Source organism: Hemicordylus capensis, chromosome 11 (assembly GCF_027244095.1).
Source record: "Hemicordylus capensis ecotype Gifberg chromosome 11, rHemCap1.1.pri, whole genome shotgun sequence".
In the NCBI taxonomy this organism is placed as follows: domain Eukaryota; kingdom Metazoa; phylum Chordata; class Lepidosauria; order Squamata; family Cordylidae; genus Hemicordylus; species Hemicordylus capensis.
In genome coordinates this window covers 17,480,944-17,497,992 of record NC_069667.1, presented here as the reverse complement: position 1 = coordinate 17,497,992, position 17,049 = coordinate 17,480,944, and the positions used below count along the sequence as shown (strand labels likewise).

At 51.2% G+C, this 17,049-nt stretch overlaps 1 protein-coding gene across 13 annotated transcripts in view; it reads left to right on the top strand.

The window, feature by feature from the left end:
• Positions 1-17,049, top strand: part of MBNL3 (muscleblind like splicing regulator 3) — a 127,992-nt gene that overhangs the window by 91,872 nt on the left and 19,071 nt on the right. For 7 of the 13 annotated variants that reach the window (XM_053273530.1, XM_053273519.1, XM_053273525.1 and 4 more), the window contains 2 exons: positions 9,703-9,853; positions 13,472-13,507. In XM_053273530.1, coding sequence (XP_053129505.1) covers positions 9,703-9,853; positions 13,472-13,507 — 187 coding nt within the window. The remainder of the gene's footprint in view (positions 1-9,702; positions 9,854-13,471; positions 13,508-17,049) is intronic. The other 6 variants (XR_008311591.1, XM_053273523.1, XM_053273526.1 and 3 more) reach the window with 3 other exon arrangements.

The following is a 17,049-nucleotide window of genomic DNA, read 5'->3' as shown; positions in this document are numbered from 1 at the left end:
CTGGAAGCCTTCCAGGAGTTTCGGTGCCATGAAACCCAAGGTTCTACGCAAACCAGTGGCTGTGCCACTGTGTTTGCCACAGCCCCGGCAGTGTGCCAGCTTGTTTGGCATTTTAAGGATTGGGCCTTAGCCGCTCTTTCTTTCAGACCGGAAGCTTATTGAGTTAGAACACCAGTCCAATTGGATCTGTACCATCTACATGGACTACTATCGGTTCTCCAGGGTCTCATAGCAACAGAGAGGAGGCTGCCTTATAGGGATGGGCACAAAACTGGTTTTTCCAGCTCAGTTCGAATCCAAACCAGGTTCGGACCAGTTTAGTTTTGCTCCCCTCCGGAACAGGGCCTGGCTTGGCTCGAATCTGAGCTGGTTCAGGCCCAATTCGAGTGGGACAGAGGGGCTTCCCTAAGTGTTATCTTGGTTAGTAAAATTGAAGTACTTACTCCCACCAGTGGTCGTGTGGGGGGGTGGGCCTGTGGTAGCTCCTCTTACCCTCCCCAGCCCCCCCCCCGTGTCTCCCGGGCCCAGTTCTGTCTGTTTTGGCCACACAAATGGCCTGTGTGCATGCATGGAGGCCAAAAACATGGCCTCCATGGACGCAGAGGACCAAAAGGGGCCCGAGAGTCGGGGTGGGGGGAAGCCAGTGGCGGTGGGGGGGAGGCGTTGCCGGGAGTAAGTACTTCAGTTCCACTCATGAATATAACACATATGGAAGCCCCCCTTAAACTGGGCCCAAACTGGCACGAGCGGTTCGGTGCCGTTTCGGAGTGAACCGGACCTGGCGGTTCACGCTGGTTCGAGTGCGAACCAGCTTGTTTTTGAGCTGTTTCACACATCCCTGTGGTCTTATGCCAGGGCTGTCACCCCAACTGTTAAACTTTGGGGTGAGCGTCCTGCCCAACTGTGGGAGCTGTGCGTGCTCTCTCTTCATGGCCGTATGTGAGTTTAAAAGCTAGGTGGGAGGAGAGGAAAGTGATTGTGTGGGAGGCGTGGACAAGATTGGACGGCAGCGTCCTACCCAGTATGTTATCCAGTTTAGGAGGAGATACCACCCACACGGTCATTTCCCCCTCCTCTGCCCTGGCTTTTAACTCACCCACCACAATAAATGGGAGTGCACACAGTTCCCAAAGCTGTGCGGGATACTTGCCCTACCCAGTTGTGAGAACAGCCCTGCTGAGTCAGAACCTTGGTCCGCCCAGCTCAGTAATGTCTACACTGACCGGAAGCAGCTTCTCCAAGGTTCCAGGCAGGAGTCTCTCCCAGCCCTACCTGGAGATGCTGCCAGGGATTGAAACTGGGACCTTCTGCATGCAAAGCAGATGCACTATATGGCCCTACTCCTCTATCTCAGGCAAAAGTCTATTAATTGCGGATGCCACGGTTAAATTGTGGGCTTTCTGAATGCAGGGCATATCCTCTGTCCCCAAGCTGTGGCCACCCCCACCCTCTTCCAAATACACGTTCTGTATTTGCAACTGTGTGCTGCCCACAGGACAGACCCAGAGGCTCTGTCAGGTGTTGCAGTGTTTCGTTGCACATCCTTCTGCTGGCATTTGTGTTCCGAGCAAAGCCAGCCTGAAACTGCACCTGTGCCCAGGCTGATGGCTACCCGGTTGAGCCTGTGGCACTCTAGAGCAAAGGCGGCTACAAAGAGTTAGGCCAAGTTCGGAGGTCTCATCCAGGCTTCTCGGGAACAGGTTAGCACATTCAAACAGTGCCCCAAGTAAGAAAATGTACTCAACTGGAAGTGAGAAACGAGGAGGGGATGCATTCTCTCTGTGGTGTCCGCTTGCTGCTGCTTTTGGAAAACCTAAAGGAAGTGAGACAAGCAGGGGCTGTCACAAGAGGCCTTTTGAACCCAGTTGCCATCCAAAATGCTAATTGGGATTTGCCTCCACTCAGTATTCCTGGAGAGTTACTACAGCTTTGAACTAAAATGACCCTCTTCTCAAATGATAGGTTCCAGCAGGGGTTCTCTGCCTTGGGTCCCCAGATGATGCTGGACTATGAGTCCCATCATCCCCTGCCACACTGGTGGGGGGTGATAGGCCTTGTAGTCCAAGAATATCTGAGGATGGAGACCCCCGGGCTACAGGAACTCTAAGCTGCTAACACATTCAAAGGGTGTTTCTGGAGGGGATTTGGGCACAAAAGCCCTTCCTCCTGAGAGAACCGCCCCAGAAAGAACTGCCTTAGCATCCCCACCTTCTTTAAAGTGGGCTGTGTTCCTCCCCTCTCCCCCTGTGGGAAAAGAATAATTACTCATAGCACCTTGGCTTTCTCTTTCCGTAATAATTGGGCTGATAGAACTTGTAACAAAGAACGTTGGATGTGTGCCTCGTGGCAGTGGCTGGCCCAGCTCTCACTGCAGCCCAGGGAGTGACCTTCCGACATGGACAAAGGCCCTGCTTCAGAAGCTGCCTATGAACCTCTCCCCGGCAATTTGTTCTGCCAGTTGCCCTTATGATCCATTAGAGATGGGCCAAAAGGGTGTGTGAGAGGACAGCCTTGTGACTCAGTCAACAACCCCCTGCTGCTCTTGCTTCCTTTAAGTTTACTAAAAGCAAAGCAGCAAGCGGACATTTCCTCTGCTGACTCCAATTCCCTGCTAAGAGGTGCCTTTTAAAAGTGGCAATTCTCTTTTATTTAGCGGGGGGAGCAACTGGCCCTATCCGTCCCCAGCACAGCAGCCCTCCAGTGGCTGTTGCTGGTGTCTCTCTTATGTTTCTTTTTTAGATGGTGAGCCCTCTGGGGAGAGGGTCTTATTTACTTATTTATATCTATGTAAACCACTTTGAGAGCTTTTGATGAAAAGTGGTATATAAATATTTGTTAGAAGTTAGTAGCCCTGCTTGTTCGTTTGCAGGCACTTCTGACTTGTAAAAAATGAACAGGCAAGTGGTCTGTGGACAGCCCTCAAACAAGGGTTGGGATCCAGGCGGTCACATTCTGGGATCCAGAGGAGAGCTGGCGGTCAGTCGGATTGGGCCAGGAGCAGGTCTAAAGCAGGGGTGCCCAGCCTGTGGTACACCAGATATTACTGGACTACAATTCCCATTACCCCCAACTACAATGTATTTTGGCTGGGGATGATGGGAGTTTTAGTTGAGCAGCATCTGGAGTACCACATTTTGGGAACGCCTGGTCGAAAGCGTCAAGCCAGGATTGAAGGAGCCAGAGGCGTGGATTTGTGTGGTCCAGTCAAGTCCTGGGTCAAGATCTGAGGTGGCAGTCTGGAATGGGAGCAGGTGCTAAGGCCGTGTCCTCACCCAGAGGGAAGGAGTTCAGACTGAGGAGCAAGCCCTGAGGCTAGTAGGGGTGTGCACAAAATGCATTTTGTATTCCGCTTCGAGTTTGGAACGGAACTCAAAATGCGCAGAGCATTCCGTCGGAATGGTCCAACCCCATTCTGAGCGCCATTTTGGAATCCAAAATGGTGCTCGAAACAGAACTCCCCTTTTTAATGGCGTTCTGAGCTCAGAGCACTCAAAATGGCCCGTTCTAAGGCGGAAGGTTCTGACCTCGAAATGTTCAGCACACCCCAGAGGCTAAGGCATGTTAGGGCTTGAGGGGCTGGGATTGGCTCTTGGAGGTCAGCTGACCTGAGGCGTAGGCAGGCTGGTACTGCAGGTTAGAGGGCTCCCTTGGAGCACAGAGCTCAGCTTGCCAGGATTGCAGTGGAAACGGGCTGCTGTCACAAAAGGTAAAAGCTCCTAAGGGCTAGGAGCCCCAGTTTGAGAGCAAGAGAGAGCACCCAACAAATCCTGATGTTAAAACCTCAGATCACATGGGTAAATAGATTCTACAGGTCCCATTTTTGTTCCATGCTGCATCCTGTCTACATCCATGGAGGAGTATTTTCTTGTTGATAAAATTTTGTGGGGGTTTTTTCCTGGTTGATTATTTTAAAATCAAGATCTGTCTTTACATGCTCAACCCAAATCTACTCAGCTGCCACCCTGGCAAGAGGAGTTGAGCCGAACAGAGCATTCCTCCAATGAGCAGTCTCCGGTGGCGTTTTGAAAACCAAAGTGAAACCTGTTTCCATGTAAACTGTCAGAAGTCTGAAGTTACCCTCCTGCTGTGCATTTCCATCCATGACATCTTGTAAACTGTTCTTCATCTCAGTCCTTAGCCTTAAAGGTGCCCCTGTTTCGAAGAATCTAACACTCCAGTTTCTTTTAAGCAAAACAGATCCAACCTCTTCCAACGGGGTGGGTGATCTTGGCCCTCCAGCTGTGGTTGAACTACAGATCCCATCAACCCCAGCAACATTGTGGCTGGGGATGATGGGAATTGTAGTTCAACCACAGCTTGGAGGGTCAAGGTTTCCCACCCCATCCTACAACCTTGCACACAGAGAACAAACACAAGTAATTCCGCAACCCTGTATATCTTCTTTTTTCCTCCAAAGTTAATCAGTAATCGATTAAGACTTTAATATGTCATTTTCATTTTTGTTTGGCGGGGTTCTCAAACTGTTCTGTGGTGAGCAGTGTCCCTTGTAATAGGGGTTCCCAGAAGTTGTTGACTACAACTCTCAGCACCCCCAGCAACAATGGACTTTGACTGGGGATTATGGGAATTGTAGTCAACAATCTTTGTGAATCCCCATTACAGAGTACACTAATGGTGAGCCTCCCTAAACTGGGAATCAAGAAGGTTTGTTCTCATGATCGACAGCTGGGTGATAGGAGCATCCAACCTTGCTCCAAGCCCTGTGCGCCCTCCCGAGAATTGATTACGAGTCGGCAAAAACCAGGGTAGGAGGAAGTGGAAGCAGCCCTGATCTGGGTAGGACAGCCGTCATGTGACCAACCCCCATCATGTTCCCAGCACTGTATCGAGGGCGGAGGCAATGCACGCCCCTCCTATCCTGCCCAGACCACCAGCACAACATCACTTCCCCGTCCTCCTACCTTGATTTCCCCCCGGCACGTGACCTGTTCTTAACAGCACGCTCAGGGCACTCGCCTCCTACCAGCTGTTGGTCCAGAGAACCAGCCTAGTAATTTCTCTGGCTTCCCCTAGGAAATGCGTTATATGTCACAGCCAGGGTCAGCTCTGCCAAAGAGGGAGTTCTAGCTGTAGGACGGCCCGATTCAGTAGATGCTCGCCCCCTGCATGCCAGGGACAATATGAGATTCTAGGCTCTCATGTCCTCATTCGCATAGCTCAGGGGCGGCCTGTGAACTCGCCTCCGGGAGGGCGGCAGGTGGCTTCTTTGAGTGTAAACGGAGCCGGTGCTTCATACCGCCAAGAACCCCCAGTGGTGGGGAATCACTTCGGTCACTCGCCTGGCTCCCACCGAGGCAAGCCCCCGCCAGCGGCCAGGTGAGTGGTGGAGGCAATTTCCCGCCGCGGGGGCTGCTGAGCGGCGCGGAGCACCGGCTCCATTTACACTTAAAGAAGCCGCCCCCGCTCCCTGGTGGCGTGTTCACGGGCCGCCCCTTGCTCATGCAAATTCGAGGGTGTACCCCAGAATAGTCTGCCAGGATGGAAGGAGGGGTTTGTTGCCATGCCCCTGGGGTAGGGGAGGACCGTGTCAAATGTTTGCCCAGTATTGCTTCTGAACAACTGGATGAATGATCAATTGCACGTTAATATCATGCCCATTCCAGCTGTCAGCCGATATGCTGAACTGGGGTGAAATTCACTTTCAGATCTCGCAAACACAGAAGCATGCTGTGTGCAAGTGAATAGATTTGACTGTTCCGAATGCCTTAAAACAGCAGTTCTCTTCGAGGTCGAAAGCTTGTTGAAAGAGCAAAGTCGTTAAAAGAGGCCCAAGAACACATAAGGGGCCTGGTGGGACTCCTTGGAGATGGCACTTGAAATTTCGGAATTATTGGATTTTTATTCTGTTATGCCAGGGTTTCCCAACCTGGAGTAGTCCAGGCTTTGCTGGACTACAATTCCTATCATCCCCAGTAGTGGTGGATGATGAGACTTGTAGTTCAGCCACACCTGGTACCACAGTTTGGGAACCCCTGATTGAATGCATCCAATCTTTAAAGGCCATAGTTCAGTGGCAGAGCATGTACTGCTTCGGCAAATATTTATATACCACTCTTCAACCAAAGTTCTCAAAGCGGTTTACGTAGAAAAATCATCAATAATACAGAATTAATTAAGATGGTCCCCTGTCCTCACAGGGCTCACAGTCTAAAAAGAAACATAGGGCAGACACCAGAAACAGCCACTGGAGGGATGCTGTGCTGGGGTTGAATAGAGCCGGTTGCTCTCCTCCTGCTAAATTGAAGTGAATCGCCACTTGAAAAGGTGTCTCTTCGCTCAGTTAGCAGGGCTTAGCAGCACCTGCTCTATAAGCGAGAGCTGTCAGGTTAGCCAAACTGGGAAGATTTGTGCCTGCGATTTTGGAGAGTTGCTGCCAGTCCGGGTAAGCCAGCCCTGGCTGGATGGCCCAAGGGTCTGACTCAGTACGGCAGCTTCATAAATTCAAGATCTCTGTCCCTAGAAAGGTAGCTCTGAAGCCGAGGTTGCTAGATGAGAGACCTGAGCGGTTAACACTCGTTATTTTTACAGTGTACCAAGGAGGGAAGGACTGGGAAATTAATAGGAAGGTCTCCAGGGAAGCAGTGGAGTTGTCCTATTGGCTCTCAGCCGTGGCAGTCAACTCAGAGACTTGAGTTGGGGACGCAGCTTATAGGAAGCTGCCGTATACCGAGTCAGACCCTTGCTGTGTCTAGCTCAGTATTGTCTACACAGACTGGCAGCGGCTTCTCCGTGGCTGCAGGCTTGAACGCCCAGCGTCTCTAGCCACTGCTACCCCTTCGAGGGGGGGCTCACCTCTCCCTTTGGAGAACCCCGGCTGCCTGTGTCTCACGGCAGCTTAAAAGATTGCAAGGTGGGATTTCGTGGAAACCTTGATCCAGGGCCTGGCAGAGGAAGTGGGGGCGAGGGGGAGAAGGCAGTTATCTGCACAAAGTCATTAATGGGGAGAAATGTCCGTGGCTCTCTGAGAGCTCGACGGGCCGTTCTGTTGTTGAGACATGTCCTTTGGAGGATGAGTAAACCATAGGGCACGCTTTTCCTATGCGCAAGGGTTTTGAAGCAATTTCTCTCACTCTGGCGGTGAAACAGGTTTGACGGACTCGGAGCACCATGATGTGACAGGTCAAAAAGAGAAGATATGCTTGTTAGAAAGAGTCATCAACCCCACCCCCCGCCTGTCCGTACACACACACACACACACACACACACACACACACACACACACACACACACACATCCTTTTTGGCAAAGTGGTCCACCTTAAGAAAAAAGCAGGAAATTAAGGGTTTCCCGTTATCCATTGTCTCTTGCAATTACATTCACAGCCCAATTAAGCCAAAGGGTCGGAACGGGTACAGCAGTGGATGATGGGTTTGTAGTCCAACAAGAGCTGGAGAGCCTCCATTTGGCCCCCTGCGACCCTGGTTCCTTGCATGACTTTCACACATTGCTTGGTTTGGGGGCGGGGAATAACCCACCCCGTAAAAGTCAGCTGCCTTGTGCATTTTAGTTAAGCCCCTCTTCAGCTGACGGCCGGTTAAGCTGGCCTTCGGTTTAGCTGGGCTTGGTTGGTGGTTCGCAGTCTGAACCTGGCCTGTCTCAAGAGCTTGGGAAAGGTAGCACTCTATGACGCATTTTGCTCGTGCACGTTTTGCTGATCATCCCCAAATCTGCTAAGCCCGCTCCTTCCCCTTCCAGCTTAGCTGCACCTTTGTCAATCCAGCCCAAATTGCAAAGTTTCAGACAGTGCTTCTTGCCCTCGTATGGGGATATTTGGGTCCTCCTAAAAACAGGCTTGCGGAAACAAATTCTGGATTAACCCCAAAGTTCCACAAGATGTAGCATCATCAGTAGAGATGGGCTTGTTCACACGATCATTATTAGGATAGGACACATATCCTACCCTAGCCTAGGAGCTACGCACGCTCCTGTTTTCTGATTGTCCGTGAGTTAAAAACAAGGGTGGAAGTGGGGAATTTGATCGTGTGCAAAGCCCCAGCTGGGTCCAGTGAGCACGCCCTCCCCAGATTCCATCCCCTGCTTTGGAACAAGAAAGGAAGAAAAAACGCCCTACCCAGCTGGGGCTTAGCACACACGATCAAGCTCCCCATCTCTGACTTTGTTTTTATCTTAACATACAGTCACAAAACGGGAGCACCCGTGGTCGTCCCGGAAACAATAATCGTGTGAACGAGCCTACTTTCTCCACATCGGCACCAGTCTGGAGCAGAAATACATGGCTCCTGTTGTGTGCGATCCATGTGTCAGATGCGCACCTGACCGGCTGCTAAAGTCACGCTCAGTGGTGGAGGGAGGCCGGCGGCAGCCCGTGTTTGGCCGCCACTGTAGCCCCCTGACCCCACGTCTGACGTCAGACCCAGGGTGTCGGCTAGCCATGCCCCCTGCATCTGATGTGAGATGTGAGGGCGTGGTCTCCCTCCCAAACAGGGCCGCGCGGCTCCGTTTGGGAGGGAGATCAGCCTTACTGCGTTGACAGTGAGGCCAGGAGTGGCACTCCCTGCGCAGCCCCGTTTGGGAGCGAAATAATGCCCCCCGCATCTGATGTCAGACACAGGGTGTGTGTCTGGGGCCGTGAGGTGCGGCCCCTGGGGGTGGCGGCCCGGGTTCTTTGAACCCGTTCACCCAGTGGTGGCTCTGCCCAGGTCACACTCCCACAATGATCTATGCATAGTATTCACGTGCGTACATGAAGAAAGCCCATTTCTGCAAGCATGTCGGCTTGGAGCTCTCACATATCCTTGCTGCTGCAGCTGCTGCGTATCATTTCAAGGACTAATTGTACCAAATGGGTAGATGTTTGCACACAGGAAGGTAGCCAAGGACAGCTCTCTTGACTTTTTCGCTAACATTTGCATCGTACGCTAATATTTTAATAGCTGTCTCCTCTTAGCTGGTAATTTTCTTTTCTGTTTTTGTCTAATGCTTGTTGCCTGCAACTGCCTTCTGATTCTGCCCTGACCAAGTGCAAATTATTTCTGATGATCTTTTTATTTTATTTTTTAATTTCTTAATGACCCTTCTCTCCTTTGGAAATCAAAACGTCTCCTTCCGAGCACAGCTGCGCTGCAAATGCAAACCGATTCAAAGGCGGCTCAACTCTTGACGCTTGTCTCAGAGAACCGTGGGGATTCCAGGAGGGGCGTGCAGGGGGGGAAGGGGGCTAGCCAGAATATATTCATTCCCCACGAATCCTGATTTCTCTCCTTAGCGGTTGGAGCCCCAAGAGTCCAACTTCGGCCCTCCTACAGATGTTGGCCTACAGCTCCCATAATCCCTTGCTCTTGGCCACGGTGGCTGGGGATGATGGGAGTTGTAGTCCAAGAGCAGCTGGGGAGCCTAAGTTGAGCAGGCCTGGCTTAAAACCTGGTTTGCATTTGTAGCACGGACTTGTCCTCCTGCAAAATTTCACCCTCTCCATCTGCACTACCTGTTTATCCCCCAAAGTTGTGAATTTAATGGACCACAGTGATTTCCCCACCCCACCCCCATTTTGGACCCCATACAGTTGCAGGTGATTGGCAGACCACACACCATATCTAGTTTGAGCCTTGCGATCTCTACTTGTGTCCTAATTTGGGCTTCTGTTTCCACCCTCCCCTTCTCCTCTCCTCCTCCCCATCTGTCCCGCCCCCCGCCTGTGGCGACTTCTCTCGGACTCTGCAGGCCCTGCCTCCCGGTGCCCTTCAGCCTCTACCAAAGAGACCAGCACTTGAAAAAAACAACGGTGCCACCACAGTCTTTAACCCAAATGTTTTCCACTACCAACAGGCCCTAGCAAACATGCAATTGCAGCAGCCAACGTTCATCCCCACAGGTAGGTCTCTCGGAGCGCTTCCCTCTCCGCTTTGGCCCGCGCGGGTCCGCCCGCCTGGGAACGCGGGCGGCAAGACGGGTTGCCCGCGCCGTTTGCCCTCGCTCGGCCGTGGCCGGCATGGCGTGACGCCCGCGGTCTGGCTTCTGCGGTTTGCTCAGCGGGTTCTTTCCCGACAGAGCTGTGCTGGCACAACTCCTCCCTCCCGCCGCCCTTGGTAATGGGGCAGCCTCCGTTTTGCTGATCTGTACAGGTGTTGCATGGCGACAGGTGCACAAATCAAGATGGTCTCCGGCGGGGGGGGGGGGCAGGGCGGGGGTGGAACATTGCATTTGGGAGGAGGTGGCGTTGTCGCGCTAGGGAACGAAGGACAGTAAAGCATTCATCTCTCTGCCGCTCTCGTTACCTTGCAAAGGCTATTAAGTGTCTTTGGAGGCTGTGGATCCGGGACAGCTCTCGAGAACTGGGTTAGAGGCGCAGCGCTGGGAACGACAGGGTGCACAGTCCTTGATTACACACACGCACAAAGAACAAGAATTGGGATTGCAATCATTCGTGCTCCACTTCTCAGAAGAGGAGAAGGACCTCCCAGGGGACCGCGTCACCCTAACCAGGCCCCAGAGCAGTTACTGGCGGTTCGGGGTGATTGCCCTCCGGCGGATTGAGTAAAGCAGGGGATTCCAAGCTTGCGTCTCCAGCAGTGCTCCCCGTAACCGGGATTCCTAGACGACGTTGACTACAACTCCCATAATTCCCAGCCAAAGGCCATTGTAGCTGGGAGTGGGGCTGGGAGTTGTAGTCGGCAACGTCTGGGAATCCCTGTTATAGGGAACGCTGGTCCCCCGACGTTGTTGGACTGCAACTCCCATCGTCCCCTGCCACGGTGGTCTTTGGATGATGGGAGTTGTAGTCCAATATCCTCTGGCCACCCAAGCTGGGGGACCCCACTTCTAGAGCTTGAGATGTGCCGATGCACTTTCACGAGGCCTGTTCCTTGGAGACAGCCTTTGGGCCCCACTCCTTGCAGTCTGGTGAATGCCAGCACTTTGCTCTCTTATCTCGTCCGTGATTAAAAGCTGGAAGGTTGAGCTGCCTATTTCTCCTCTACACTATTAAGAGATTGAATGCCCTAAGGTGGCTCCCACATTTTCCACTGATGCTTGCCTTTTCCTTCTCTTTTTATGGTGCTGCTAAATTAATCGCGAACCGGTTTGTGGATTCTTTGGCAGCTCCAGTGTGTGCCGGCTTCTGCCTTCAACGGCAGAAAAATTTGGGGAGAGGCCATTTGGGGAGGGCGAATTTGGTGTGTGGATGCTTTTCCCAGCCACTGTATTTTACCCCACAGTTCCCCTCAGGAAGAGGCCCCGGCCTCCACTGCATCTACATTTTATTTACATCTCTTATTTTCCATTGGCCTCAAGATTCCCGTCTGTAAAATGGAGATAATCGCGTCCCAACTAGCAGGAATGCCTATTGGGGGCAGCAGCTTTGATAAATATGTAGATACGCGTGTTTCAACAAGGATAGCTTTTTTCCCATCCCTCCTCCTGTTGAAACCCCGTGGTTTTCAGCTGCTCATTCGGGACCCACAACTGGGATACAGCCTGGCCTGAGATGGGTTGCCCCAGTGACAGTGCCACCGTTCAAAGTGAGTAAAGGTGGGCCCCAGATTTGAAAATGCTGACATGAGAACAAGCTAGGTGTCTTTGTGGACCACAAGCTGAACACAAACAACAACAAATATTTATCTACTGCTTTTCAACAGAGGTTTCCAAAGCGGTTTACATAGAGAAATCAATAAATAGATCCCTGTCCCACAAAGGGCTCACAGTCTAAAAAGAAACATAAGATAGACACCAACAACAGTCACTGGAGGGATGCTGTGCTGGGGGTGGATACGGCCAGTTGCTCTCCCCCTGCTAAATATAAGAGAATCTCCACATTAAAAAGGTGCCTCTTTGCCCAGTTAGCAGGGGCCACAAGCCAGTCATGTGTCACAACTGCTAAAAAAGCTAGTACAGCCTTGGGCTGTGCTAACAAAGCCACAGTGTCCAGTTCACGAAAGTCATTGTTCTATTCTATTCTGTTCTGGTCGGACCTCACTTGGAATACTGTGTCCAGCTCTGGGCACTGCATTTTAAGGAGGACGTTGATGAACTGGAATGGGTTCAGAGGAAGGCAACAGAAATGACGAGAAGTCTGGAAACCAAGTCCTGTGAGGAAAGGTTGAAGGAGTGAGTATGTTTAACCCGGAGAAGAAGGGGATAGGAGAGCTGTCTTCAGATATCTGAAGGCTGGCAGAAGAAGTAGCGAAATCATTCTATGTTGCTCCTTCGAGCAGGACTAGAGGAAATGACAGCTTCAGGCTGGACATCAGGAAGGATTTCATAACTGTAAGAGCTGTTAGACAGTGGAACTGTCTGCCTCATGCAGTGGTGGGCTCTTCTTCATTAGAGGAGTTCAATCAGAGGCTGGATCTGTCAGGGTTGATATCAAAGTTTCCTACACTGACTGAGATTGGATGAGAAGACCTTCAAGGCTCCTTCCAGCTTTTAAAATGGAATGACTCTACGAATCCTCTACATCAGTGATCCTCCCTGTTTTTCAAGCAGGAATCACTTTGGCCAAACACTTTCATGTTTCTTTTTAGATTGTGAGCCCTTTGAGGACAAGGATCCATTTCATTTATTTGTTGTTTCTCTTTGTAAACCGCCCTGAGCCATTTTTGGAAGGGCGGTATAGAAATCGAATAAATAAATGAGAGCCATTTCCCACTGTGCTGACCTCCACACAGTGCTGCACTTTTCTTGGTGCTGGGAGAGTCCCTCCATGCAAGGTGATCATAGAGTGATCCAAAGCTGCTCCAGCTTTGGGATCATAGAGTGTGCTTTGCAGGCTGCCATGTCCACTGACAGCAGCCGCTCTAGGCACTGCTCTCTATGGCTGCCATGTGGGCGAGGGCATTCTGGGTGCCGGTGGCTGAGCAGAAGCAGTGTGAGGGTTCTCGTAACCAAAGCATCAGGGTAGGCCACCTGTTCATTTGCATTGCCCTCCCTCTCAATTGGCTCCATATGCCCTCCCTCTCAATTGGCTCATTGCACCCTCAGTGGCAGTATGACATCTGCTGTTCTCCACCCTCAGTCAAACCTGGGGAGCCCTGCTGGAAGCAACCTGGGCTGGAGGGGAAAGCATGGATCCTGACAATCATGCAAATCTGGGTAGCCTGCCTCCTACGCTGATTTTGATGGCCACGAGAACCCACCTTCTGCTTACACTGTGCTCCCTGTACATGTCGCAACCCTACAGAACTCTGAACGGCAGCGCGAGTTGGTGTCTGTGTTCCCTGGCACCCAGAAAGCCGCACTGTGTTAAGCAGCCCAAGCTGTGTGTGCATCTGTGTTCAGAATGCCAGGCAAAACGCCCCGCCAAGAATCCTAGCATGATTCTAAATTTGCCATGATCTTAAAGTGGAAACCTGGATCCTGATTCGATGATCCCAGATCGGAGATTTGCATGTGCGTTAGCCTTCGGTTGAAAGAGTTCTCTCGTAACCCATGAACTGCTTCACTAATGAAATGTCCCTTCTGTTCATCTTTCCACGCTTCACTGCATGGTGCTCAGGCTCTGTGCTGTGCATGACGCCCACAGCAAGCGTTGGTAGGTTCTTCTCCACAAATTTTTCCTAACCGGAATGTGGCGGTGGCGTTGCTCTGTGTCCCTGGCGGGGGGCGGGGCGGGAGATGGTGCGATTCTCTGTGCTGTGCAGTGCCGTGGCTAACAACCCACTGTTGTTTCGAAGGCTGAAGTGGTCGGATCCCTTTTGTGTGGCAAGTCCGAATGCTAATACATAGGGCTGTACCTAGAGAAGTATTGGGAAAGCGCCTTCCCCCATTTGATAATGCCTTCTGGGAACTCCTGCAAAAATGGCCACCTATTCATTTGCATTGCCCTCCCTCTCAATTGGCTCATTGTGCCCTCCCTCTCAATTGGCTCATTGTGCCCTCCCTCTCAATTGGCTCCTTGTGCCCTCAGTGGCAGTATGACATCGTCAAAGCTGATTGGCTACGTAGCATCACGATGCTGCCCCATTTGCTATGTGATTGGCCAGGATCTCCCACAAGACAGGTTCCAGGAAGTATTGCCCTTACTCTCGTGATCTTTTCGCCCTCACTGATGTCATCGTTTAGACAAACCTGATTGGCTATGTAGCGCGATTATGTCACCCCTTTCACCGTGTGTTTCCTGAGTGGCTGGAATCAGTCGCATGGCTAATCCAGGAAGAATGAAGACAAAGTTAAATAGAAGAGGAGAAAAATGTGCAAAGCAGAAGCAGTTAGGGCGAAAAAAAATTTTTTAAGATAAATATGCTCACAATTTTAAAGCAAGTATTTCTGCCCCTCCCGAAGCCCTATTTTCGGCCCCAAAATCAATAGGGGAGACGATCTGGCACAGCCCTGCAAATAAGCCAACCTGAGAGGGATGAATTCCCAGCATCTAAGCTGGTTCTGTGACAAAGACCTTTTGATTGTTCCATTGGCATCTCTGGGTCACGTCACATGTTTCTGCCCCCCTTCACTGAGGCAGGAGGAGGGTCCAGTTTGGGCGCATGCATTCACATTAAATTAAATGTTCCTTTTAAAGAAGAACTGGTTAAAAAAGGGAAGTTCCTCCTCTGAAAAACTGGGAATTTTCATGTTGTGGTTGACCTAGAAAAGGAGTACTTAACCTTTCTGCACCTTTGGACCCGTGTTTCCTGTAACAAGAGATTCCCAGATGTTGTGGACTACAGCTCCCATGATTCCCCAGCCATAGACCACTGCAGCTGGGGATGCTGGGAGTTGTAGGCCACAACATCTGAGAACCCCTGTTACGGGGAACACTGCTTTGGACTCCCCAGATCAGGACTGCACAACTTCAGCCCTCCTGCAGATGTTGGATTGCAACGCCCATGATCCTTGACTATTGGCCACTATAGTGGGGGGAGGGGGGGAATGATGGAAGCTGTAGTCCAAAAGCAGCTGAATAGCCGAAGTTGTGAAGCCCTACCCCAGATCCTCATGTATTACCCATGGACTGCTACCACTATTTATAGAAGATATTTTCATACAGCTCCTGTAAAAATTAGACTACTGAGGATAGTTATTTTCAATATTGGGGAGGAGAGCTGGTCTTCTGGTAGTGAGCATGAATTGCCCCCTTTGCTAAGCAGGGTCTGCCCAGGTTTGCATTTGGATGGGAGACGATGCGTGAGTACTGTCTGCTGTAAGATATTCCCCTTCAGGGATGGGGCCATAGCTCAGTGATGGAGCATCTGCTTTGCAGGCAGAAGGTTGCCAGTTCAATCCCTGGCAGCATCTCCAGGTAGGGCTGGGGGAGACTCCTGCCTGCAACCTTGGAGAGCTGCTGCCAGTCAGTGTAAGAAAAACTGAGCTAGATGGACCAAGGGCCTGACTCGGTATAAGGCAGCTTCCGATGTTCCTATGAGTATGAGGGTTTCCATGAAGCAGAGTTGTTTTTGGACTACAATGCCTGTCATCCCTATCCATGGTGGCCAGTAGTCTAGGGTTATGGGAGTTGTTCTGTAGGAGGACCGAAGTTGTGTAGCTCTGCAATAGAATGTGGTGTCCACAAGCTTGTATTCTGTCGTTCCCAGTTGGGTTTTTGTTGGGCTGTAGGTGGGGTCTGTTCTCAGCTGTGGAGTGCCAAGATACGGCATTGTCCAAAAAGTCAAGGTTGAGTCCGGAACAAGCAGATAAAGGGCAGAGACAGGCCTAGGGTTGAGTTCCGGAGAAGACAGGGAAGTCAAGTAGAGTCTACAGCTAATCATAAACCTCTTCAGTCCTTACTGTATCGGATGCAGGGAATAACTCCCGTTAGTTGCGGGGGTTCTGTTGGGGGGGGATAGCAAATCCGCAAATAACGGGGCATTAAAGTGAATGTAAATTGTGGGGTTAGGTTTCCGCAGTGCCCCAAAACACCCCCCAAATGGATCAAATAAGTGCCCTACCATGTCCCACTTCCCTCAAGGATTCTGAAGGTACCCCCCAAAAGTAAAAAAAAAATGGCCGGAAATCACTTTTTTGCCCCATGTTTTGGAGGAAGTGAGCCATAAAATGTCAAAATGGCAAGTGGAAATGACCTCCGAGGTCATTTACGACTAGCCCAATCTGCAGGTTTAACCCTTTTTCTGCAGGGTCGTTTCCCGCATATACAAAGGTCGGGTGTGCCTTACCCAGCCACGGATATGCGAAACCGCGGGTGCTGGACCTACAATTAATGAGGTTCTTCTGTATACGCAAAACAGACTTGGGAGTCCCGGACCCTGTGGCGTTCCTTCTCCCAGTCCCAAGCTTCTAAACTCTGCAGGGAATTTATCAGGAATCTTCACCCGCTCCCTTCTTTGGCCTGATCACAAAACAGTCTTCATCCCTTCATTAACGCTCCTCCGAAAACATCACGGTCTGTAAAACTTCCGAGCCCCTCATGTTTGGGGGTCTTCAAAGCGGGCCACCTGCAGAATTGCCCCTCTTTTTGCGATTTCTGTCTTTCTGGGTGCATTCAATTCTCGTAGAGTTACTGTCTGCCTTCACCCTTCTGCCCCTGAGAAAAATCGGACAATATCTGATTTGGCTTCCGGCCGTAAATAAAACGATCGAATGATGGATTGGACAATATCTGAACCCAAACCGGCCAGCTTGTTGGAACAGCCTCTTTGTCACAGAACTAGCAGCTCTGCGTGGGCACAGCCTGGCCGGGTTGACCCGGAGCCGGGGGAACCCACGACGGAAGGGATGTTTCCGCTGCCAGCCACAACAACACCCCGTGGCATCGTAATGTGTCACACAACGGCGTCCCGTCGGAATTCTTGCTCTGAAGTGTGCAGTGTACTTTGAACTCATGGTGGGGGGGCCCAATCTTTCAAAGCACGGTGGGGCCCCGGTTGGCAAACCCCGTGTGCCCACAAGAGCCTAGCCGTGCATGCCGACGGCGGGGCCACGGTGGGCTTGCTCCCTTCCCACCCGTCTTTGGAAACTTGGCCCCTGGAGTCTGAGACATCATTGGTCTGCTTATAAATGTGACTAAGTGTTTGAGAATGTTTTAGTTTTTTTCCTTAATTATAATTGTAATTGGCCTTTTTCCCCTCCCCTTTTTTCTCTTTTTTTTCTTTGTTCCCCCCCCCACCCACCCCCTCCTCTCCT